General features: G+C 41.2%; 1 protein-coding gene across 1 annotated transcript; it reads left to right on the forward strand.

Moving 5' to 3' along the window:
* The first annotated feature begins 681 nt into the window (after nucleotides 1–681).
* On the forward strand, nucleotides 682–26,126 carry LOC135541237 (uncharacterized). The gene is made up of 2 exons (XM_064967336.1): nucleotides 682–754; nucleotides 25,597–26,126. The coding sequence occupies exons 1-2, from the start codon at nucleotides 682–684 to the stop codon at nucleotides 26,124–26,126; spliced, it is 603 nt and encodes a 200-aa protein (XP_064823408.1).
* The last annotated feature ends 695 nt before the right edge of the window (nucleotides 26,127–26,821 follow it).

The raw sequence follows: 26,821 nt of genomic DNA on the forward strand, positions 1-26,821 counted from the left end.
GGGTTCAATATGTTGGTCTCTCCCGTGGGAGACCAGGGTTCCACATGTTGGTCTCTCCCATGGGAAACCAGGGTTCAAGATGTTGGTCTCTCCCGTGGAGAGACCAGGGTTCAATATGTTTGTCTCTCCCGTTGAGAGACCAGGGTTCAATATGTTGGTCTCTCCCATGGGAAACCAGGGTTCAAGATGTTGGTCTCTCCCGTTGGAAACCAGGAATCAAGATGTTCGTCTCTCCCGTGGAGAAACCAGGGTTCAAGATGTTGGTCTCTCCCGTGGGATACCAGGGTTCAAGATGTTGGTCTCTCCCGTTGGAAACCAGGGTTCAAGATGTTGGTCTCTCCCGTGGGAAACCAGGGTTCAAGATGTTGGTCTCTCCCGTTGAGAGAACAGGGTTCAAGATGTTGGTCTCTCCCAAGGGAAACCAGGGTTCAAGATGTTGGTCCATCCCGTGGGAAAACAGGGTTCAATATGTTGGTCTCTCCCGTGGGAGACCAGGGTTCCACATGTTGGTCTCTCCCGTGGGAAACCAGGGTTCAAGATGTTGGTCTCTCCCGTGGAGAGACCAGGGTTCAAGATGTTGGTCTCTCCCGTGGAGAGACCAGGGTTCAATATGTTGGTCTCTCCCGTTGAGAGACCAGGGTTCAAGATGTTGGTCTCTCCCGTTGGAAACCAGGGATCAAGATGTTGGTCTCTCCCGTGGAGAAACCAGGGTTCAAGATGTTGGTGTCTCCCGTGGGATACCAGGGTTCAAGATGTTGGTCTCTCCCGTTGGAAACCAGGGTTTAAGATGTTGGTCTCTCCTGTGGGAAACCAGGGATCAAGATGTTGGTCTCTCCCGAGGGAGACACCAGGGTTCACGATGTTGGTCTCTCCCATGGGAAACCAGGGTTCAATATGTTGGTCTCTCCCGAGGGAGACCAGGGTTCAAGATGTTGGTCTCTCCCATGGGAAACCTGGGTTCAAGATGTTGGTCTCTCCTGTGGGAAACCACGGTTCCACATGTTGGTCTCTCCTGTGGGAGACCAGGGTTCAAGATGTTGGTCTCTCCCATTGGAAACCAGGGTTCAAGATGTTGGTCTCTCCCGTTTGAAACCAGGGCTGAAGATGTTGGTCTCTCCCGTGGGAAAACAGGCTTCAATATGTTGGTCTATCACAAGGAGAAACCAGGGTTCAAGATGTTGGTCTCTCCCATTGGAAACCAGGGTTCAAGATGTTGGTCTCTCCCGTTTGAAACCAGGGCTCAAGGTGTTGGTCTCTCCCGTGGGAAAACAGGCTTCAATATGTTGGTCTATCACAAGGAGAAACCAGGGTTCAATATGTTGGTCTCTCCCGTTGAGAGACCAGGGTTCAAGATGTTGGTCTCTCCCGTTGGAAACCAGGGATCAAGATGTTGGTCTCTCCCGTGGAGAAACCAGGGTTCAAGATGTTGGTGTCTCCCGTGGGATACCAGGGTTCAAGATGTTTGTCTCTCCCGTTGGAAACCAGGGTTTAAGATGTTGGTCTCTCCTGTGGGAAACCAGGGTTCAAGATGTTGGTCTCTCCCGTTGAGAGAACAGGGTTCAAGATGTTGGTCTCTCCCAAGGGAAACCAGGGTTCAAGATGTTGGTCTCTCCCGTGGGAAAACAGGGTTCAATATGTTGGTCTCTCCCGTGGGAGACCAGGGTTCCACATGTTGGTCTCTCCCGTGGGAAACCAGGGTTCAAGATGTTGGTCTCTCCCGTGGAGAGACCAGGGTTCAATATGTTGGTCTCTCCCGTTGAGAGTCCAGGGTTCAATATGTTGGTCTCTCCCGAGGGAGACACCAGGATTCACGATGTTGGTCTCTCCCATGGGAAACCAGGGTTCAAGATGGATGTTGGTCTCTCCCGAGGGAGACCAGGGTTCAAGATGTTGGTCTCTCCCATGGGAAACCGGGGTTCAAGATGTTGGTCTCTCCCGTGGAGAAACCAGGGTTCAAGATGTTGGTCTCTCCCGTGGGATACCAGGGTTCAAGATGTTGGTCTCTCCCGTTGGAAACCAGGGTTCAAGATGTTGGTCTCTCCTGTGGGAAACCAAGGTTCCACATGTCTGTGTCTCCCGTGGAGAGACCAGGGTTTAGGATGTTGGTCTCTCCCGTGGGAGACCAGGGTTCAAGATGTTTGTTTCTCCTGTGGGAAACCAGGGTTCAATATTTTGGTCTCTCCCATGGGAAACCAGGGTTCAAGATGTTGGTCTCTCCCGTTGTAAACCAGGGTTCATGATGTTGGTCTCTCCCTTGGGAAGCCAGGGTTCAAGATTTTGGTCTCTCCCGTTGTAAACCAGGGTTCATGCTGTTGGTCTCTCCCGTGGGAAGCCAGGGTTCAAGATGTTGGTCTCTTACATGGGAAACCGGGGTTCATGCTGTTGGTCTCTCCCGTGGGAAGCCAGGGTTCAAGATGTGTGTCTCTCCCGTGGGAAACCACGGTTCCACATGTTGGTCTCTCCTGTGGGAGACCAGGGTTCAAGATGTTGGTCTCTCCCATTGGAAACCAGGGTTCAAGATGTTGGTCTCTCCCGTTTGAAACCAGGGCTCAAGATGTTGGTCTCTCCCGTGGGAAAACAGGCTTCAATATGTTGGTCTATCCCAAGGAGAAACCAGGGTTCAATATGTTGGTCTCTCCCGTGGAGAGACCAGGTTACAAGATGTTGGTCTCTCCCGCGGGAAACCAGGGTCCACGATGTTGGTCTCTCCCATTGGAAACCAGGATTCAAGATGTTGGTCTCTCCCGTTGGAAACCAGGGTTCAAGATGTTGGTCTCTCCCGTGGGAAAACAGGGTTCAATATGTTGGTCTATCCCGTAGAGAAACCAGGGATCAATATTTTTGCCTCTCCCGTGGGAAACCAGGGTTCAATATGTTGGTCTCTCCCGTGGGAAACCAAGGTTCAAGATGTTGGTCTCTCCCGTGGGAAACCAGGGTTCAATATGTTGGTCTCTCCCGTGGAGACACCAGGGTTCACGATGCTGGTCTCTCACATGGGAAACCGGGGTTCATGATGTTGGTCTCTCCCGTGGGAAACCAGGGTTCAAGATGTTGGTCTCTCCCGTGGAGAGACCAGGGTTCAATATGTTGGTCTCTCCCGTTGAGAGTCCAGGGTTCAATATGTTGGTCTCTCCCGAGGGAGACACCAGGATTCACGATGTTGGTCTCTCCCATGGGAAACCAGGGTTCAAGATGGATGTTGGTCTCTCCCGAGGGAGACCAGGGTTCAAGATGTTGGTCTCTCCCATGGGAAACCGGGGTTCAAGATGTTGGTCTCTCCCGTGGAGAAACCAGGGTTCAAGATGTTGGTCTCTCCCGTGGGATACCAGGGTTCAAGATGTTGGTCTCTCCCGTTGGAAACCAGGGTTCAAGATGTTGGTCTCTCCTGTGGGAAACCAAGGTTCCACATGTCTGTGTCTCCCGTGGAGAGACCAGGGTTTAGGATGTTGGTCTCTCCCGTGGGAGACCAGGGTTCAAGATGTTTGTTTCTCCTGTGGGAAACCAGGGTTCAATATTTTGGTCTCTCCCATGGGAAACCAGGGTTCAAGATGTTGGTCTCTCCCGTTGTAAACCAGGGTTCATGATGTTGGTCTCTCCCTTGGGAAGCCAGGGTTCAAGATTTTGGTCTCTCCCGTTGTAAACCAGGGTTCATGCTGTTGGTCTCTCCCGTGGGAAGCCAGGGTTCAAGATGTTGGTCTCTTACATGGGAAACCGGGGTTCATGCTGTTGGTCTCTCCCGTGGGAAGCCAGGGTTCAAGATGTGTGTCTCTCCCGTGGGAAACCACGGTTCCACATGTTGGTCTCTCCTGTGGGAGACCAGGGTTCAAGATGTTGGTCTCTCCCATTGGAAACCAGGGTTCAAGATGTTGGTCTCTCCCGTTTGAAACCAGGGCTCAAGATGTTGGTCTCTCCCGTGGGAAAACAGGCTTCAATATGTTGGTCTATCCCAAGGAGAAACCAGGGTTCAATATGTTGGTCTCTCCCGTGGAGAGACCAGGTTACAAGATGTTGGTCTCTCCCGCGGGAAACCAGGGTCCACGATGTTGGTCTCTCCCATTGGAAACCAGGATTCAAGATGTTGGTCTCTCCCGTTGGAAACCAGGGTTCAAGATGTTGGTCTCTCCCGTGGGAAAACAGGGTTCAATATGTTGGTCTATCCCGTAGAGAAACCAGGGATCAATATTTTTGCCTCTCCCGTGGGAAACCAGGGTTCAATATGTTGGTCTCTCCCGTGGGAAACCAAGGTTCAAGATGTTGGTCTCTCCCGTGGGAAACCAGGGTTCAATATGTTGGTCTCTCACGTGGAGACACCAGGGTTCACGATGCTGGTCTCTCACATGGGAAACCGGGGTTCATGATGTTGGTGTCTCCCGTGGGAAACCAGGGTTCAAGATGTTGGTTGCTCCACAGGTTCAGAGCCTGCCTTTGTGTAGTTCATTGCGTTATCAGCATACTGATCCATAGCTGTGTGTTTGTCTGTTGTGTTGTGGACTGCGAGTCTGAGATACGTGCTTACTAAATCAATAAATGTATCTGCTGATCTTTGACCAGGCAGCAAGATCCCTGATACAACAGACTAGTGTTATTCTAGCCAGCCAGGCAGCTTGGTCATCATTACCAGACTAGTTTTATCCTAACCAGCCAGGCAGCTAGGTCATCATTACCAAACTAGTGTTATTCTAGACAGCCAGGCAGCTCGGTCATCATTACCAGACTAGCTGTATCCTAACCAGCCAGGCAGCTAAGTCCCAGACACACCAGACTGGTGATAATCTAACCAGAGAGGCAACCATTAAATGATTGTGAATATGCTTATTTTCTTCCCACATCTTAACAGTCAGACTTTGTGTTTTTTTGGGGGGGGTTTCGGGAATGTGTATAACTCCAGAACTCACTGTGGAACTCCGCCTGGTCTTGTCTAGTGGTGATGAATGACTGTCTGACTTCCTTCTGACACATCATTTATAAACTCCTCTGTTCTGTTCTGTCCAGAGAGGCTGGAGAGGAGCATGCGATGCAGCTATACATTGTCGTAGGCTACTCACTAGGTGCTCCATTCGATTCATTTCGCGGGAAGTTTTCGCGTGATTGAAATTTAAATGCAACGTTTCTGTGTTAGCTTGAGATACCGCGTTCATACGTTGCGTATGTCAGCTCAATGAGAAAATGTACTTCTATAGCGTAAACTATTTTAACATTACAGAGACGTTAAAGGCGTGGCGTTACTGGAGCGTAGAGCAAGGAAAACATCACTGTTTCTTTATAACTATCTGAATCTTTATCAAAACATGAAGGGCTCGATTCCATTCGTATCGCGGAAGTTCTGTGCTACAGAGCGCAAATTACATTTTTCCAATCAATTGAATTCACCACAGGTCGACTCCAATCGAGTTGTATGAACTTGTGTGTTTGTGGTGTGTGTGGTGCGATTGTGTGTGTGGTGTGTTTGTGTGTGTGTTTATAGTGTGTGTGTGTGTGTGTATGTTTGTGGTGTGTGTGTGTTTGTGCTGTGTGTGTGTGTGTGTGTTTATGGTGTGTGTGTGTTTGTGCTGTGTGTGTGTGTGTGTTTATGGTGTGTGTGTGTTTATAGTGTGTGTGTGTTTATAGTGTGTGTGTGTGTGTGTGTGTGTGTGTTTGTTGTGTGTGTGTGTTTGTGCTGTGTGTGTGTGTGTGTGTTTATGGTGTGTGTGTGTGGTTGAGAGAGAGGACCAGCTGGCAGGCTGATAAGACCAGACAGGTAAAGAGTAACAGGTGATTATAAAAGCCTAGTGCACCAGGGTCCAAACTTTAAATTGGCCACACACGCACACACGCACGCACGCACGCACGCACGCACACACACACACACACACACACACACACACACACACACACACACACACACACACACACACACACACACACACACACACACACACAGAGAGAGAGAGAGTAAACAGCACAATCTAGCGAGCCTGTTAATGGCCTTTATAACGATAGTCTGGTATATAGTGGTATATAAAACCTGTCCACTACTCCAGCACACTGTGTACAATACCTTATACTACTCTATCTATTCTAACTACTCTATATACTCCAGCTCACTGTGTACAATACCTTATACTACTCTATCTATTCTAACTGCTCTAACTACTCTATATACTCCAGCTCACTGTGTACAATACCTTATACTACTCTATCTATTCTAACTACTCTATATACTCCAGCACACTGTGTACAATACCTTATACTACTCTATCTATTCTAACTACTCTAACTACTCTATATACTCCAGCACACTGTGTACAATACCTTATACTACTATATCTATTCTAACTACTCTATATACTCCAGCACACTGTGTACAATACCTTATACTACTCTATCTATTCTAACTACTCTAACTACTCTATATACTCCAGCTCACTGTGTACAATACCTTATACTACTCTATCTATTCTAACTGCTCTAACTACTCTATATACTCCAGCTCACTGTGTACAATACCTTATACTACTCTATCTATTCTAACTACTCTATATACTCCAGCACACTGTGTACAATACCTTATACTACTCTATCTATTCTAACTACTCTAACTACTCTATATACTCCAGCTCACTGTGTACAATGCCTTATACTACTCTATCTATTCTAACTATTCTAACACCTCTATATACTCCAGCACACTGTGTACAATACCTTAAACTAAACTATCTATTCTAACTACTCTAACTACTCTATATACTCCAGCTCACTGTGTACAATACCTTATACTACTCTATCTATGCTAACTGCTCTAACTACTCTATATACTCCAGCTCACTGTGTACAATACCTTATACTACTCTATCATCTAAATCATTTAAGGGGGGTGAGAAGGATTGCTTTATCCTATCCTAGGTATTCCTCTTCAAGGAATACCTAGGATAGGATAAAGCAATCCTTCTCACCCCCCTTAAATGATTTAGATGCACTATTGTAAAGTGGCTGTTCCACTGATGTCAGAAGGTGAATTCACCAATTTGTAAGTCGCTCTGGATAAGAGCGTCTGCTAAATGACTTAAATGTAAATGTAAAATCTATTCTAACTACTCTATATACTCCAGCACACTGTGTACAATACCTTATACTACTCTATCTATTCTAACTACTCTAACTACTCTATATACTCCAGCACACTGTGTACAATACCTTATACTACTCTATCTATTCTAACTACTCTAACTACTCTATATACTCCAGCACACTGTGTACAATACCTTATACTACTCTATCTATTCTAACTGCTCTAACTACTCTATATACTCCAGCACACTGTGTACAATACCTTATACTACTCTATCTATTCTAACTACTCTAACTACTCTATATACGCCAGCACACTGTGTACAATACCTTATACTACTCTATCTATTCTAACTACTCTAACTACTCTATATACTCCAGCACACGGTGTACAATACCTTATACTACTCTATCTATTCTAACTGCTCTAACTACTCTATATACTCCAGCACACTGTGTACAATACCTTATACTACTCTATCTATTCTAACTACTCTATATACTCCAGCTCACTGTGTACAATACCTTATACTACTCTATCTATTCTAACTACTCTATATACTCCAGCACACTGTGTATAATACCTTATACTACTCTATCTATTCTAACTGCTCTAACTACTCTATATACTCCAGCTCACTGTGTACAATACCTTATACTACTCTATCTATTCTAACTACTCTAACTACTCTATATAATCCAGCACACTGTGTACAATACCTTATACTACTCTATCTATTCTAACTACTCTAACTACTCTATATACTCCAGCACACTGTGTACAATACCTTATACTACTCTATCTATTCTAACTGCTCTAACTACTCTATATACTCCAGCACACTGTGTACAATACCTTATACTACTCTATCTATTCTAACTACTCTAACTACTCTATATACGCCAGCACACTGTGTACAATACCTTATACTACTCTATCTATTCTAACTACTCTAACTACTCTATATACTCCAGCACACGGTGTACAATACCTTATACTACTCTATCTATTCTAACTGCTCTAACTACTCTATATACTCCAGCACACTGTGTACAATACCTTATACTACTCTATCTATTCTAACTACTCTATATACTCCAGCTCACTGTGTACAATACCTTATACTACTCTATCTATTCTAACTACTCTATATACTCCAGCACACTGTGTATAATACCTTATACTACTCTATCTATTCTAACTACTCTAACTACTCTATATACTCCAGCACACTGTGTACAATAATTTATACTATTCTATCTATTCTAACTACTCTAACTACTCTATATACTCCAGCACACTGTGTACAATACCTTATACTACTCTATCTATTCTAACTGCTCTAACTACTCTATATACTCCAGCACACTGTGTACAATACCTTATACTACTCTATCTATCCTAACTACTCTAACTACTCTATATACTCCAGCACACTGTGTACAATACCTTATACTACTCTATCTATTCTAACTGCTCTAACTACTCTATATAATCCAGCACACTGTGTACAATACCTTATACTACTCTATCTATTCTAATTACTCTAACTACTCTATATACTCCAGCTCACTGTGTACAATACCTTATACTACTCTATCTATTCTAACTACTCTATATACTACAACTCACTGTGTACAATACCTTATACTACTCTATCTATTCTAACTACTCTAACTACTCTATATACTCCAGCACACTGTGTACAATACCTTATACTACTCTATCTCTTCTAACTACTCTAACTACTCTATATACTCCAGCACACTGTGTACAATACCTTATACTACTCTATCTATTCTAACTGCTCTAACTACTCTATATACTCCAGCACACTGTGTACAATACCTTATACTACTCTATCTATTCTAACTACTCTAACTACTCTATATACTCCAGCACACTGTGTACAATACCTTATACTACTCTATCTATTCTAACTACTCTAACTACTCTATATACTCCAGCACACTGTGTACAATACCTTATACTACTCTATCTATTCTAACTGCTCTAACTACTCTATATACTCCAGCACACTGTGTACAATACCTTATACTACTCTATCTATTCTAACTACTCTATATAATCCAGCACACTGTGTACAATACCTTATACTACTCTATCTATTCTAACTACTCTAACTACTCTATATACTCCAGCACACTGTGTATAATACCTTATACTACTCTATCTATTCTAACTGCTCTAACTACTCTATATACTCCAGCACACTGTGTACAATACCTTATACTACTCTATCTATTCTAACTACTCTAACTACTCTATATACTCCAGCACACTGTGTATAATACCTTATACTACTCTATCTATTCTAACTACTCTAACTTCTCTATATACTCCAGCACACTGTGTACAATACCTTATACTACTCTATCTATTCTAACTACTCTAACTACTCTATATACTCCAGCACACTGTGTACAATACCTTATACTACTCTATCTATTCTAACTACTCTAACTACTCTATATAATCCAGCACACTGTGTACAATACCTTATACTACTCTATCTATTCTAACTACTCTAACTACTCTATATACTCCAGCACACTGTGTACAATACCTTATACTACTCTATCTATTCTAACTGCTCTAACTACTCTATATACTCCAGCACACTGTGTACAATACCTTATACTACTCTATCTATTCTAACTACTCTAACTACTCTATATACGCCAGCACACTGTGTACAATACCTTATACTACTCTATCCATTCTAACTGCTCTAACTACTCTATATACTCCAGCACACGGTGTACAATACCTTATACTACTCTATCTATTCTAACTGCTCTAACTACTCTATATACTCCAGCACACTGTGTACAATACCTTATACTACTCTATCTATTCTAACTACTCTATATACTCCAGCTCACTGTGTACAATACCTTATACTACTCTATCTATTCTAACTACTCTATATACTCCAGCACACTGTGTATAATACCTTATACTACTCTATCTATTCTAACTACTCTAACTACTCTATATACTCCAGCACACTGTGTACAATAATTTATACTATTCTATCTATTCTAACTACTCTAACTACTCTATATACTCCAGCACACTGTGTACAATACCTTATACTACTCTATCTATTCTAACTGCTCTAACTACTCTATATACTCCAGCACACTGTGTACAATACCTTATACTACTCTATCTATTCTAACTACTCTATATACTCCAGCTCACTGTGTACAATACCTTATACTACTCTATCTATTCTAACTACTCTATATACTCCAGCACACTGTGTATAATACCTTATACTACTCTATCTATTCTAACTACTCTAACTACTCTATATACTCCAGCACACTGTGTACAATAATTTATACTATTCTATCTATTCTAACTACTCTAACTACTCTATATACTCCAGCACACTGTGTACAATACCTTATACTACTCTATCTATTCTAACTGCTCTAACTACTCTATATAATCCAGCACACTGTGTACAATACCTTATACTACTCTATCTATTCTAATTACTCTAACTACTCTATATACTCCAGCTCACTGTGTACAATACCTTATACTACTCTATCTATTCTAACTACTCTATATACTACAACTCACTGTGTACAATACCTTATACTACTCTATCTATTCTAACTACTCTAACTACTCTATATACTCCAGCACACTGTGTACAATACCTTATACTACTCTATCTCTTCTAACTACTCTAACTACTCTATATACTCCAGCACACTGTGTACAATACCTTATACTACTCTATCTATTCTAACTGCTCTAACTACTCTATATACTCCAGCACACTGTGTACAATACCTTATACTACTCTATCTATTCTAACTACTCTATATACTCCAGCTCACTGTGTACAATACCTTATACTACTCTATCTATTCTAACTACTCTATATACTCCAGCACACTGTGTATAATACCTTATACTACTCTATCTATTCTAACTACTCTAACTACTCTATATACTCCAGCACACTGTGTACAATAATTTATACTATTCTATCTATTCTAACTACTCTAACTACTCTATATACTCCAGCACACTGTGTACAATACCTTATACTACTCTATCTATTCTAACTGCTCTAACTACTCTATATAATCCAGCACACTGTGTACAATACCTTATACTACTCTATCTATTCTAATTACTCTAACTACTCTATATACTCCAGCTCACTGTGTACAATACCTTATACTACTCTATCTATTCTAACTACTCTATATACTACAACTCACTGTGTACAATACCTTATACTACTCTATCTATTCTAACTACTCTAACTACTCTATATACTCCAGCACACTGTGTACAATACCTTATACTACTCTATCTCTTCTAACTACTCTAACTACTCTATATACTCCAGCACACTGTGTACAATACCTTATACTACTCTATCTATTCTAACTGCTCTAACTACTCTATATACTCCAGCACACTGTGTACAATACCTTATACTACTCTATCTATTCTAACTACTCTAACTACTCTATATACTCCAGCACACTGTGTACAATACCTTATACTACTCTATCTATTCTAACTACTCTAACTACTCTATATACTCCAGCACACTGTGTACAATACCTTATACTACTCTATCTATTCTAACTGCTCTAACTACTCTATATACTCCAGCACACTGTGTACAATACCTTATACTACTCTATCTATTCTAACTACTCTATATAATCCAGCACACTGTGTACAATACCTTATACTACTCTATCTATTCTAACTACTCTAACTACTCTATATACTCCAGCACACTGTGTATAATACCTTATACTACTCTATCTATTCTAACTGCTCTAACTACTCTATATACTCCAGCACACTGTGTACAATACCTTATACTACTCTATCTATTCTAACTACTCTAACTACTCTATATACTCCAGCACACTGTGTATAATACCTTATACTACTCTATCTATTCTAACTACTCTAACTTCTCTATATACTCCAGCACACTGTGTACAATACCTTATACTACTCTATCTATTCTAACTACTCTAACTACTCTATATACTCCAGCACACTGTGTACAATACCTTATACTACTCTATCTATTCTAACTACTCTAACTACTCTATATAATCCAGCACACTGTGTACAATACCTTATACTACTCTATCTATTCTAACTACTCTAACTACTCTATATACTCCAGCACACTGTGTACAATACCTTATACTACTCTATCTATTCTAACTGCTCTAACTACTCTATATACTCCAGCACACTGTGTACAATACCTTATACTACTCTATCTATTCTAACTACTCTAACTACTCTATATACGCCAGCACACTGTGTACAATACCTTATACTACTCTATCTATTCTAACTACTCTAACTACTCTATATACTCCAGCACACGGTGTACAATACCTTATACTACTCTATCTATTCTAACTGCTCTAACTACTCTATATACTCCAGCACACTGTGTACAATACCTTATACTACTCTATCTATTCTAACTACTCTATATACTCCAGCTCACTGTGTACAATACCTTATACTACTCTATCTATTCTAACTACTCTATATACTCCAGCACACTGTGTATAATACCTTATACTACTCTATCTATTCTAACTACTCTAACTACTCTATATACTCCAGCACACTGTGTACAATAATTTATACTATTCTATCTATTCTAACTACTCTAACTACTCTATATACTCCAGCACACTGTGTACAATACCTTATACTACTCTATCTATTCTAACTGCTCTAACTACTCTATATACTCCAGCACACTGTGTACAATACCTTATACTACTCTATCTATTCTAACTACTCTAACTACTCTATATACTCCAGCACACTGTGTACAATACCTTATACTATTCTATCTATTCTAACTGCTCTAACTACTCTATATAATCCAGCACACTGTGTACAATACCTTATACTACTCTATCTATTCTAATTACTCTAACTACTCTATATACTCCAGCTCACTGTGTACAATACCTTATACTACTCTATCTATTCTAACTACTCTATATACTACAACTCACTGTGTACAATACCTTATACTACTCTATCTATTCTAACTACTCTAACTACTCTATATACTCCAGCACACTGTGTACAATACCTTATACTACTCTATCTCTTCTAACTACTCTAACTACTCTATATACTCCAGCACACTGTGTACAATACCTTATACTACTCTATCTATTCTAACTGCTCTAACTACTCTATATACTCCAGCACACTGTGTACAATACCTTATACTACTCTATCTATTCTAACTACTCTATATAATCCAGCACACTGTGTACAATACCTTATACTACTCTATCTTATCTAACTACTCTAACTACTCTATATACTCCAGCACACTGTGTACAATACCTTATACTACTCAATCTATTCTAACTGCTCTAACTACTCTATATACTCCAGCACACTGTGTACAATACCTTATACTACTCTATCTATTCTAACTACTCTATATACTCCAGCTCACTGTGTACAATACCTTATACTACTCTATCTATTCTAACTACTCTATATACTCCAGCACACTGTGTATAATACCTTATACTACTCTATCTATTCTAACTACTCTAACTACTCTATATACTCCAGCACACTGTGTACAATAATTTATACTATTCTATCTATTCTAACTACTCTAACTACTCTATATACTCCAGCACACTGTGTACAATACCTTATACTACTCTATCTATTCTAACTGCTCTAACTACTCTATATAATCCAGCACACTGTGTACAATACCTTATACTATTCTAATTACTATCTATTCTAACTTACTCTAACTACTCTCTATATACTCCAGCTCACTGTGTACAATACCTTATACTACTCTATCTATTCTAACTAACTACTCTATATACTCCAACACACTGTGTACAATACCTTATACTACTCTATCTATTCTAACTACTCTAACTACTCTATATACTCCAGCACACTGTGTACAATACCTTATACTACTCTATCTATTCTAACTGCTCTAATACTACTCTATATAACTCCAGCACACTGTGTACAATACCTTATACTACTCTATCTATTCTAACTACTCTAACTACTCTATATACTCCAGCACACTGTGTACAATACCTTATACTACTCTATCTATTCTAACTACTCTATATAATCCAGCACACGGTGTACAATACCTTATACTACTCTATCTATTCTAACTACTCTAACTACTCTATATACTCCAGCACACTGTGTACAATACCTTATACTACTCTATCTATTCTAACTGCTCTAACTACTCTATATACTCCAGCACACTGTGTACAATACCTTATACTACTCTATCTATTCTCACTACTCTAACTACTCTATATACTCCAGCACACTGTGTATAATACCTTATACTACTCTATCTATTCTAACTACTCTAACTTCTCTATATACTCCAGCACACTGTGTACAATACCTTATACTACTCTATCTATTCTAACTACTCTAACTACTCTATATACTCCAGCACACTGTGTACAATACCTTATACTACTCTATCTATTCTAACTACTCTAACTACTCTATATAATCCAGCACACTGTGTACAATACCTTATACTACTCTATCTATTCTAACTACTCTAACTACTCTATATACTCCAGCACACTGTGTACAATACCTTATACTACTCTATCTATTCTAACTGCTCTAACTACTCTATATACTCCAGCACACTGTGTACAATATCTTATACTACTCTATCTATTCTAACTGCTCTAACTACTCTATATAATCCAGCACACTGTGTACAATACCTTATACTACTCTATCTATTCTAATTACTCTAACTACTCTATATACTCCAGCTCACTGTGTACAATACCTTATACTACTCTATCTATTCTAACTACTCTATATACTACAACTCACTGTGTACAATACCTTATACTACTCTATCTATTCTAACTACTCTAACTACTCTATATACTCCAGCACACTGTGTACAATACCTTATACTACTCTATCTCTTCTAACTACTCTAACTACTCTATATACTCCAGCACACTGTGTACAATACCTTATACTACTCTATCTATTCTAACTACTCTATATAATCCAGCACACTGTGTACAATACCTTATACTACTCTATCTTATCTAACTACTCTAACTACTCTATATACTCCAGCACACTGTGTACAATACCTTATACTACTCAATCTATTCTAACTGCTCTAACTACTCTATATACTCCAGCACACTGTGTACAATACCTTATACTACTCTATCTATTCTAACTACTCTATATAATCCAGCACACTGTGTACAATACCTTATACTACTCTATCTATTCTAACTACTCTAACTACTCTATATACTCCAGCACACTGTGTACAATACCTTATACTACTCTATCTATTCTAACTGCTCTAACTACTCTATATACTCCAGCACACTGTGTACAATACCTTATACTACTCTATCTATTCTAACTGCTCTAACTACTCTATATACTCCAGCACACTGTGTACAATACCCTATACTACTCTATCTATTCTAACTACTCTAACTACTCTATATACTCCAGCACACTGTGTACAATACCTTATACTACTCTATCTATTCTAACTGCTCTAACTACTCTATATACTCCAGCACACTGTGTACAATACCTTATACTATTCTATCTATTCTAACTACTCTATATACTCCAGCACACTGTGTACAATACCTTATACTATTCTATCTATTCTAACTACTCTATATACTCCAGCACACTGTGTACAATACCTTATACTACTCTATCTATTCTAACTGCTCTAACTACTCTATATACTCCAGCACACTGTGTACAATACCTTATACTATTCTATCTATTCTAACTACTCTATATACTCCAGCACACTGTGTACAATACCTTATACTACTCTATCTATTCTAACTGCTCTAACTACTCTATATACTCCAGCACACTGTGTACAATACCTTATACTATTCTATCTATTCTAACTACTCTATATACTCCAGCACACTGTGTACAATACCTTATACTACTCTATCTATTCTAACTGCTCTAACTACTCTATATACTCCAGCACACTGTGTACAATACCTTATACTACTCTATCTATTCTAACTACTCTAACTACTCTATATACTCCAGCACACTGTGTATAATACCTTATACTACTCTATCTATTCTAACTACTCTAACTTCTCTATATACTCCAGCACACTGTGTACAATACCTTATACTACTCTATCTATTCTAACTACTCTATATAATCCAGCACACTGTGTACAATACCTTATACTACTCTATCTTTTCTAACTACTCTAACTACTCTATATACTCCAGCACACTGTGTACAATACCTTATACTACTCAATCTATTCTAACTGCTCTAACTACTCTATATACTCCAGCACACTGTGTACAATACCTTATACTACTCTATCTATTCTAACTACTCTATATAATCCAGCACACTGTGTACAATACCTTATACTACTCTATCTATTCTAACTACTCTAACTACTCTATATACTCCAGCACACTGTGTACAATACCTTATACTACTCTATCTATTCTAACTGCTCTAACTACTCTATATACTCCAGCACACTGTGTACAATACCTTATACTACTCTATCTATTCTAACTGCTCTAACTACTCTATATACTCCAGCACACTGTGTACAATACCCTATACTACTCTATCTATTCTAACTACTCTAACTACTCTATATACTCCAGCACACTGTGTACAATACCTTATACTACTCTATCTATTCTAACTACTCTAACTACTCTATATACTCCAGCACACTGTGTACAATACCTTATACTATTCTATCTATTCTAACTACTCTATATACTCCAGCACACTGTGTATAATACCTTATACTATTCTATCTATTCTAACTACTCTATATACTCCAGCACACTGTGTACAATACCTTATACTACTCTATCTATTCTAACTGCTCTAACTACTCTATATACTCCAGCACACTGTGTACAATACCTTATACTATTCTATCTATTCTAACTACTCTATATACTCCAGCACACTGTGTACAATACCTTATACTACTCTATCTATTCTAACTGCTCTAACTACTCTATATACTCCAGCACACTGTGTACAATACCTTATACTACTCTATCTATTCTAACTGCTCTAACTACTCTATATACTCCAGCACACTGTGTACAATACCTTATACTACTCTATCTATTCTAACTACTCTAACTACTCTATATAATCCAGCACACTGTGTACAATACCTTATACTACTCTATCTATTCTAACTGCTCTAACTACTCTATATACACCAGCACACTGTGTACAATACCTTATACTACTTGATCTATTCTAACTGCTCTAACTACTCTATATACTCCAGCACACTGTGTACAATACCCTATACTACTCTATCTATTCTAACTACTCTATATACTCCAGCACACTGTGTACAATACCCTATACTACTCTATCTATTCTAACTACTCTAACTACTCTATATACTCCAGCACACTGTGTACAATACCTTATACTACTCTATCTATTCTAACTACTCTATATACTCCAGCACACTGTGTACAATACCTTATACTACTCTATCTATTCTAACCTCTCTAACTACTCTATATACTCCAGCTCACTGTGTACAATACCTTATACTACTCTATCTATTCTAACTACTCTAACTACTCTATATACTCCAGCTCACTGTGTACAATACCTTATACTACTCTATATATTCTAACTGCTCTAACTACTCTATATACTCCAGCACACTGTGTACAATACCTTATACTACTCTATCTATTCTAACCCCTCTAACTACTCTATATACTCCAGCACACTGTGTACAATGCCTTATACTACTCTATCTATTCTAACACCTCTATATACTCCAGCACACTGTGTACAATACCTTATACTCTTCTATCTATTCTAACTACTCTAACTACTCTATATACTCCAGCAAGCTGTGTACAATACCTTATACTACTCTATCTATTCTAACTACTCTAACTACTCTACACTACTCTAACTACTCTATCTACTCTAACTACTCTTATTCCTCTATATACTCCAGCACACTGTGTACAATACCTTATACTATTCTAACTACTCTAACTACTCTACTCTAACTACTCTATATACTCCAGCACACGGTGTACAATACCATATACTACTATATCTATTCTAACTACTCTATATACTCCAGCACACTGTGTACAATACATTATACTACTCTATCTATTCTAACTACTCTAACTACTCTATACTACTCTACTCTACTCTAACTACTCTATCTACTCTAACTACTCTAACGACTCTATATACTCCAGCACACTGTGTACGATACATTATACTACTCTATCTATTCTAACTACTCTAACTACTCTATACTACTCTACTCTACTCTAACTACTCTATCTACTCTAACTACTCTAACGACTCTATATACTCCAGCACACTGTGTACAATACCTTATACTAATCTATCTAGTCTAACTACTCTAACTAATCTATACTACTCAACTACTCTACTCTAACTACTCCACTCTACTCTAACTACTCTACACTACTCTATCTATTCTAACTACTCTATACTACTCTACTCTAACTACTCTACTCTAACTACTCTACACTACTCTAACTACTCTACTCTACTCTAACTACTCTTCTCTACTCTAACTACTCTACACTACTCTATCTATTCTAACTACTCTAACTACACTATACTACTCTAACTACTCTACTCTAACTACTCTACACTACTCTAACTACTCTATTTACTCTAACTACTCTAACTACTCAATCTACTTTAACTACTCTATCTACTCTAACTACTCTACACTTCTCTATACTACTCTATACTACTCTACTCTAACTACTCTACACTACTCTACACTACTCTATCTACTCTAACTACTCTAACTACTCTACTCTACTCTAACTACTGTACTCTACACTACTCTACACAACTGTACTCTACTCTACACTACTCTACTGTACTCTACTCTACACTACTCTATGGCACCCTACACTACTCTACACTACTCTACACTACACTACTCTACACTACTGTACTCTACTCTACATTACTCTACTGTACCCTACACTACTCTACACTACTCTACACTACACTATTGTACTCTACTCTACGCTACTCTACACTACACTACTCTACACTACTGTACTCTACTCTACACTACTCCACTGCACCCTACTAAACTCTAACTACTCTACTCTACACTACTCTACTCTACTCTACTCTACTTTACTCTACTCTACTCCATCTACTCTAATCTAACTACTCTACTCTAACTACTCTACTCTAACTACTCTACTCTAACTACTCTACTCTACTCTAACTACTCAAACTACTTTACACTACTCTAACTACTCTACGCTACTCTAACTACTCTAACTACTTTACTCTACTCTACTCTGCTCTACTCTACTGTACTCTACTATATTCTACTCTACACTACTCTAACTACCCAACTCTACTCTACACTACTCTACTCTACTCTACACTACTCTACACTGCACTACTCTACTCTACTCTACTCTACTCTACTGTACACTACACTAACTACTCTACTCTACTCTACTCTACACTACTCTACACTACTCTACTCTACACTACTCTACTCTACTCTACTCTACTCTACACTACTCTAACTACTCTACACTACTCTACTCTACACTACTCTACACTACTCTACTCTACTCTACACTACTCTACTGTACCCTACACTACACTACACTACTCTACACTACTGTACTCTACTCTACTCTACACTACTCTACTGTACCCTACACTACACTACACTACTCTACATTACTCTACACTACACTGGGCTAACTCAGTGGGCTAACTCAGTGGGCTAACTCAGTGGGCTAACTCAGTGAGCTAACTCAGTGGGCTAACTCAGTGGGATAACTCAGTGGGCTAACTCAGTGAGCTAACTCAGTGGGCTAACTCAGTGGGATAACTCAGTGGGCTAACTCAGTGAGCTAACTCAGTGGGCTAACTCAGTGGGTTAACTCAGTGGGCTAACGCAGTGAGCTAACTCAGTGAGCTAACTCAGTGGGCTAACTCAGTGGTTTAACTCAGTGGGCTAACTCAGTGAGCTAACTGAGTGGGCTAACTCAGTGGGCTAACTCAGTGAGCTAACTCAGTGGGCTAACTCAGTGGGCTAACTCAGTGAGCTAACTCAGTGGGCTAACTCAGTGAGCTAACTCAGTGGGCTAACTCAGTGGGCTAACTCAGTGAGCTAACTCAGTGGGCTAACTCAGTGGGCTAACTCAGTGAGCTAATTCAGTGAGCTAACTCAGTGGGCTAACTCAGTGGGCTAACTCAGTGGGCTAACTCCGTGTGGAACATATTAATCTCCCTCTCATCCCGATATGCAGCACATATTTGACACTGCTTTAACAACAGCCTTAAATCAATTATATCTAATAAGTTACTGGATATGAATGAATCTATAGTCATTACCACAGTACCAGTCTGCAGACTGCAGTACCAGACCTTATCCCCAGGGCCCCAGCTTTCACATTATGCTATCAGACAGGCTCCAACGTTAACGGTCTGACACTCTCTGAGCTGAACACCTCTGGAGGGTCTCCCGGCCCACTCTTCAGGGACAGATTAGGATCCATTAGTAGAATTCCATTACTCATTCTCATTACCTAGCTCACCCCAGCCCCTCCTCGCCCCTCCCTCACCCTCTTCAGCCCCTCGCCCCAGGCCAGCTCCTCCTCGCCCCCCCCTCACCCCCCCCCCCAGCCCCTCGCCCCAGGCCAACTCCTCCTCGCCCCTTTATTTATTTTTATTTATTTATTTCACCTTTATTTAACCAGGTAGGCAAGTTGAGAACAAGTTCTCATTTACAATTGCGACCTGGCCAAGATAAAGCAAAGCAGTTCGACACATACAGCGACACAGAGTTACACATGGAGTAAAACAAACATACAGTCAATAATACAGTATAAACAGGTTTATATACGATGTGAGCAAATGAGGTGAGATAAGGGAGGTAAAGGCAAAAAAAGGCCATGGTGGCAAAGTAAATACAATATAGCAAGTAAAACACTGGAATGGTAGATTTGCAATGGAAGAATGTGCAAAGTAGAAATAAAAATAATGGGGTGCAAAGGAGCAAAATAAATTAATTAATTAAATACAGTAGGGAAAGAGGTAGTTGTTTGGGCTAAATTATAGGTGGGCTATGTACAGGTGCAGTAATCTGTGAGCTGCTCTGACAGTTGGTGCTTAAAGCTAGTGAGGGAGATAAGTGTTTCCAGTTTCAGAGATTTTTGTAGTTCGTTCCAGTCATTGGCAGCAGAAAACTGGAAGGAGAGGCGGCCAAAGAAAGAATTGGTTTTGGGGGTGACTAGAGAGATATACCTGCTGGAGCGTGTGCTACAGGTGGGAGATGCTATGGTGACCAGCGAGCTGAGATAAGGGGGTCTTTACCTAGCAGGGTCTTGTAGATGACATGGAGCCAGTGGGTTTGGCGACGAGTATGAAGCGAGGGCCAGCCAACGAGAGCGTACAGGTCGCAATGGTGGGTAGTATATGGGGCTTTGGTGACAAAACGGATTGCACTGTGATAGACTGCATCCAATTTGTTGAGTAAGATATTGGAGGCTATTTTGTAAATGACATTGCCAAAGTCGAGGATTGGTAGGATGGTCAGTTTTACAAGGGTATGTTTGGCAGCATGAGTGAAGGATGCTTTGTTGCGAAATAGGAAGCCAATTTGAGATTTAACTTTGGATTGGAGATGTTTGATATGGGTCTGGAAGGAGAGTTTACAGTCGAACCACTACTATTTGTAGTTGTCCACGTATTCTAAGTCAGAGCCGTCCAGAGTAGTGATGTTGGACAGGCGGGTAGGTGCAGGTAGCGATCGGTTGAAGAGCATGCATTTAGTTTTACTTGTATTTAAGATGAATTTGAGGCCACGGAAGGAGAGTTGTATGGCATTGAAGCTTGCCTGGAGGGTTGTTAACACAGTGTCCAAAGAAGGGCCAGAAGTATACAGAATGGTGTCATCTGCGTAGAGGTTGATCAGAGACTCACCAGCAGCAAGAGCAACCTCATTGATGTATACAGAGAAGAGAGTCGGTCCAAGAATTGAACCCTGTGGCACCCCCATAGAAACTGCCAGAGGTCCGGACAGCAGACCTTCCGATTTGACACACTGAACTCTATCAGAGAAGTAGTTGGTGAACCAGGCGAGGCAATCATTTGAGAAACCAAGGCTGTCGATTCTGCCGATGAGGATGTGGTGATTGACAGAGTCGAAAGCCTTGGCCAGATCAATAAATACGGCTGCACAGTAATGTTTCTTATCGATGGCGGTTAAGATATCGTTTAGGACCTTGAGCGTGGCTGAGGTGCACCCATGACCAGCTCTGAAACCAGATTGCATAGCAGAGAAGGTATGGTGAGATTCGAAATGGTCGGTAATCTGTTTGTTGACTTGGCTTTCGAAGACCTTAGAAAGGCATGGTAGGATAGATATAGGTCTGTAGCAGTTTGGGTCAAGAGTGTCCCCCCCTTTGAAGTGGGGGATGACCGCAGCTGCTTTCCAATCTTTGGGAATCTCAGATGGCACGAAAGAGAGGCTGAACAGGCTAGTAATAGGGGTGGCAACAATTTCGGCAGATCATTTTAGAAAGAAAGGGTCCAGATTGTCTAGCCCGGCTGATTTGTAGGGGTCCAGATTTTGCAGCTCTTTCAGAACATCAGCTGAACGGATTTGGGAGAAGGAGAAATGGGGAAGGCTTGGGCGAGTTGCTGTGGGGGGTGCAGTGCTGTTGACCGGGGTAGGAGTAGCCAGGTGGAAAGCATGGCCAGCCGTAGAAAAATGCTTATTGAAATTCTCAATTATGGTGGATTTATCAGTGGTGACAGTGTTTCCTATCTTCAGTGCAGTGGGCAGCTGGGAGGGGGTGTTCTTATTCTCCATGGACTTTACAGTGTCCCTGAACTTTTTTTAGTTAGTGTTGCAGGAAGCAAATTTCTGCTTGAAAAAGCTAGCCTTGGCTTTTCTAACTGCCTGTGTATAATGGTTTCTAGCTTCCCTGAACAGCTGCATATCACGGGGGCTGTTCGATGCTAATGCAGAACGCCATAGGATGTTTTTGTGTTGGTTAAGGGCAGTCAGGTCTGGGGAGAACCAAGGGCTATATCTGTTCCTTGTTCTAAATTTCTTGAATGGGGCATGTTTATTTAAGATGGTTAGGAAGGCATTTAAAAAAAATATCCAGGCATCCTCTACTGACGGGATGAGATCAATATCCTTCCAGGATACCCCGGCCAGGTCGATTAGAAAGGCCTGCTCGCTGAAGTGTTTCAGGAAGTGTTTTACAGTGATGAGTGGAGGTCGTTTGACCGCTGACCCATTACGGATGCAGGCAATGAGCTAGTGATTGCTGAGATCTTGGTTGAAGACAGCAGAGGTGTACTTAGAGGGCAAGTTGGTTAGGATGATATCTATGAGGGTGCCCATGTTTAAGGCTTTGGGGAGGTACCTGGTAGGTTCATTGATAATTTGTGTGAGATTGAGGGCATCAAGTTTAGATTGTAGGATGGCTGGGGTGTTAAGCATGTTCCAGTTTAGGTCGCCTAGCAGCACAAGCTCTGAAGATAGATGGGGGGCAATCAGTTCACATATGGTGTCCAGAGCTGGGGGCAGAGGGTGGTCTATAGCAGGCGGCAACGGTGAGAGACTTGTTTTTAGAGAGGTGGATTTTTAAAAGTAGAAGTTCAAATTGTTTGGGTACAGACCTGGATTGTAGGACAGAACTCTGCAGGCTACCTTTGCAGTAGATTGCAACACCGCCCCCTTTGGCAGTTCTATCTTGTCTGAAAAGGTTGTAGTTTGGAATTAAAATTTCTGAATTTTTGGTGGTCTTCCTAAGCCAGGATTCAGACACAGCTAGAACATCCGGGTTGGCAGAGTGAATAGCACAAACTTAGGGAGGAGGCTTCTAATGTTAACATGCATGAAACCAAGGCTATTACGGTTACAGAAGTCGTCAAAAGAGAGCGCCTGGGGAATAGGAGTGGAGCAAGGCACTGCAGGGCCTGGATTCACCTCTACATCGCCAGAGGAACAGAGGAGGAGTAGAATAAGTGTGCGGCTAAAAGCAATAAGAATTGGTCAGTGGGCTATCTCAGTAGGTATGGTAGGATGTGAATACAGTGGAGGTAAACCTAGGTTTTGAGTGATGAAGAGAGAGATATTGTCTCTAGAAACATCATTGAAACCAGGAGATGTCATTGCATGTGTGGGTGGTGGAACTAATAGGTTGGATAAGGTATAGTGAGCAGGACTAGAGGCTCTACAGTGAAATAAGCCAATAAACAATAACCAGAACAGCAATGGACAAGGCATATTGACATTAAGGAGAGACATGCTTAGTCGAGTGATCAAAAGTGTCCGGTGAGTGGAGAGGTTGGCCACCGGTAGCAAGCTAGCATAGGATGGAGGTCTGTTATTAGCCACCTCTTGCGTTCCTTAGACACCTCTTGCGTTCCGTCAGTAAATTAGTGGGGTTCCGTGTGGTAGAGGGGATTAATCCACAACAACAACAAAAATAAAAACAGTAGATATAGTTATAGAGGCCCAAGAAGAAAAAATAAATAATAATAATAATAAAAATAAATAAATAAATTGTCCGATTGTCTATTCAGATAGCAGCCGATAAGACAGCTAACGGTTAGCAGGCCGCAGATGGGCGTTCAGGTAACGTCGCGACGGAGGAGCCAGCCGGATAACTCCTTCGGGTAGATAACGTCGGCAGTCCAGTTGTGAAGGCCCGGGTGGGGCTCCGCGTAGGCTGTAAAACAGGTCCGGATAGGTGACTGCAACCCGGGAGTGATTGATGGAACTCTTCAGCTGGCTAGCTCCGGAATAATTGATGTTTGCCCCGGAATCGACGAAAGCCGATAGTCACACGGATAGCAGCTAGCTAGCTGTGAGGTCCAGGTATGAATGTCCAGAGTTAGCGGTTGAATTCCAGGGACATGGAGAGACAAATTGGTCCTGTATGTTCCGTTCTGAGCCGCGCAGCGCCGTACAAAACTGCCGATAGATTTTTGAGCTAAAGGATAGCTGATGACCACAAACTGTGGTTAGCTGACTACTAACGATTTGCCAGTAAAGAAGCTAACTAGCTTCTGAACTAGCTTCTGAACTAGCTTCTGATTAGCTTCTGGATTAGCTTCTGGCCAGCTTCTGGCTAGCTCCTAGCTAGTTTCTGGCTAGCTTCTTGGAGTTTCTGGCTAGCTTCTTGGAGGATTACAGATTGGAGGTAAATAATACTTTTTTATAAATATAAATTGGTGAGGCGGGTTGCAGGAGAGTGTTTTGAAGATGAGTTTATGGAAAATTAAAAAAATGTATGTGAAAAAAGTTATAAATATATATATATACGGGACACGACAAGACGAGAACAAAAGATGTCTCAACTGCTATGCCATCTTGGATGAACAGTGGACAGTGGCCCCTCCAGTGGCCCCTCCCTCACCCTCTTCAGTCCCTCGCCCCAGGCCAATTCCTCCTCGCCCCTCCCTCACCCTCTTCAGCCCCTCGCCCCAGGCCAACTCCTCCTCGCCCCTTCCTCACCCTCTTCAGCCCCTCGCCCCAGGCCAATTCCTCCTCGCCCCTCCTTCACCCTCTTCAGTCCCTCACCCCAGGCCAACTCCTCCATAACCCCCTTTCAGCCCCTCGCCCCAGCCCCTCCTCGCCCCTCCATCACCCCCTCGCCCCAGGCCAACTCCTCCATAAACCCCTTTCAGCCCCTCACCCCTCCTCGCCCCTCCATCACCCCCTTTCAGCCCCTCGCCCCTACCCCTCCTCGCCCCTCCATCAACCCCTTCAGCCCCTCGCCCCTGCCCCTCCTCGCCCCTCCATCACCCCCTCGCCCCTGCCCCTCCTCGCCCCTCCATCAACCCCTTCAGCCCTTGTGTACCTTGGCTTCCGCCTTCTCCACAGGGAAAACAGACAGTCACACCCCTGTATGATACACCGCCCGTCCAGACACTGTGGGCGTGTCTGGTTTCCAGATCTATTTGCGCTGTCTTGTCCATCTCATAGGGTCCACTGTCAAGCGTGAGTTGGCAAGGCAACAGATCTGGATACCAGGATACTAGAATAATGTCCCTGTGATGAGAAGTGTACAGAGGTCCTCAGTGCCATATTAACCTTAGTTGCATCCTAAGTGGCACCCTGTTCCCTATGGGCCCTGGTCGACAGTGGTGCACTGTATAGGGAATAAGGTGCCATTTAGGACTCACACCCATTTAACCCTACCTAACCTGTTGAATGATTTATTGAAGCAATAAGGCATGAGAACCTGGGGATTATCGTGTGATAACTCCCGACTAAAAGGTTGTTTTAAGACCCGGGGCGAAGCCAAGGAAAACAGAGCTGAGGAGGGAGATAACACACGATAATTCCAGGGTTTGTGAAGGCCTTATTGCTCTTACAAAACGGTTGCCAACATATACAACAACAAGAGAAAAAAAAAAAGACAAAACCACACGTTTTTCCCTTTAAAAACATTATTTTAATGAGTACATTTGATTTATTTTATCCTTCCAACAGATGATATAGTCCGGTTGTTAGTTCGGAGGTTCAGAAGTTGCTAACCAAACAGGCTGGTCGTTCATTCTTTCGGGATGTTTTAACCCAGTCCTTCATTCGTTTCATTCCACGT

This window comes from Oncorhynchus masou, chromosome 6 (assembly GCF_036934945.1).
Source record: "Oncorhynchus masou masou isolate Uvic2021 chromosome 6, UVic_Omas_1.1, whole genome shotgun sequence".
Classification (NCBI taxonomy): Eukaryota; Metazoa; Chordata; class Actinopteri; order Salmoniformes; family Salmonidae; genus Oncorhynchus; species Oncorhynchus masou.

Excerpts from the sequence above, each read along its gene's own strand:
- LOC135541237 (XM_064967336.1), top strand. The coding sequence starts at position 682 with ATGTTGGTCTCTCCCGTGGAGAAACCAGGGTTCAAGATGTTGGTGTCT. Across the intron at positions 755-25,596 it reads GGGATACCAGGGTTCAAGAT|TGGACAGTGGCCCCTCCAGT; the intron begins GTTGGTCTCTCC and ends TTGGATGAACAG.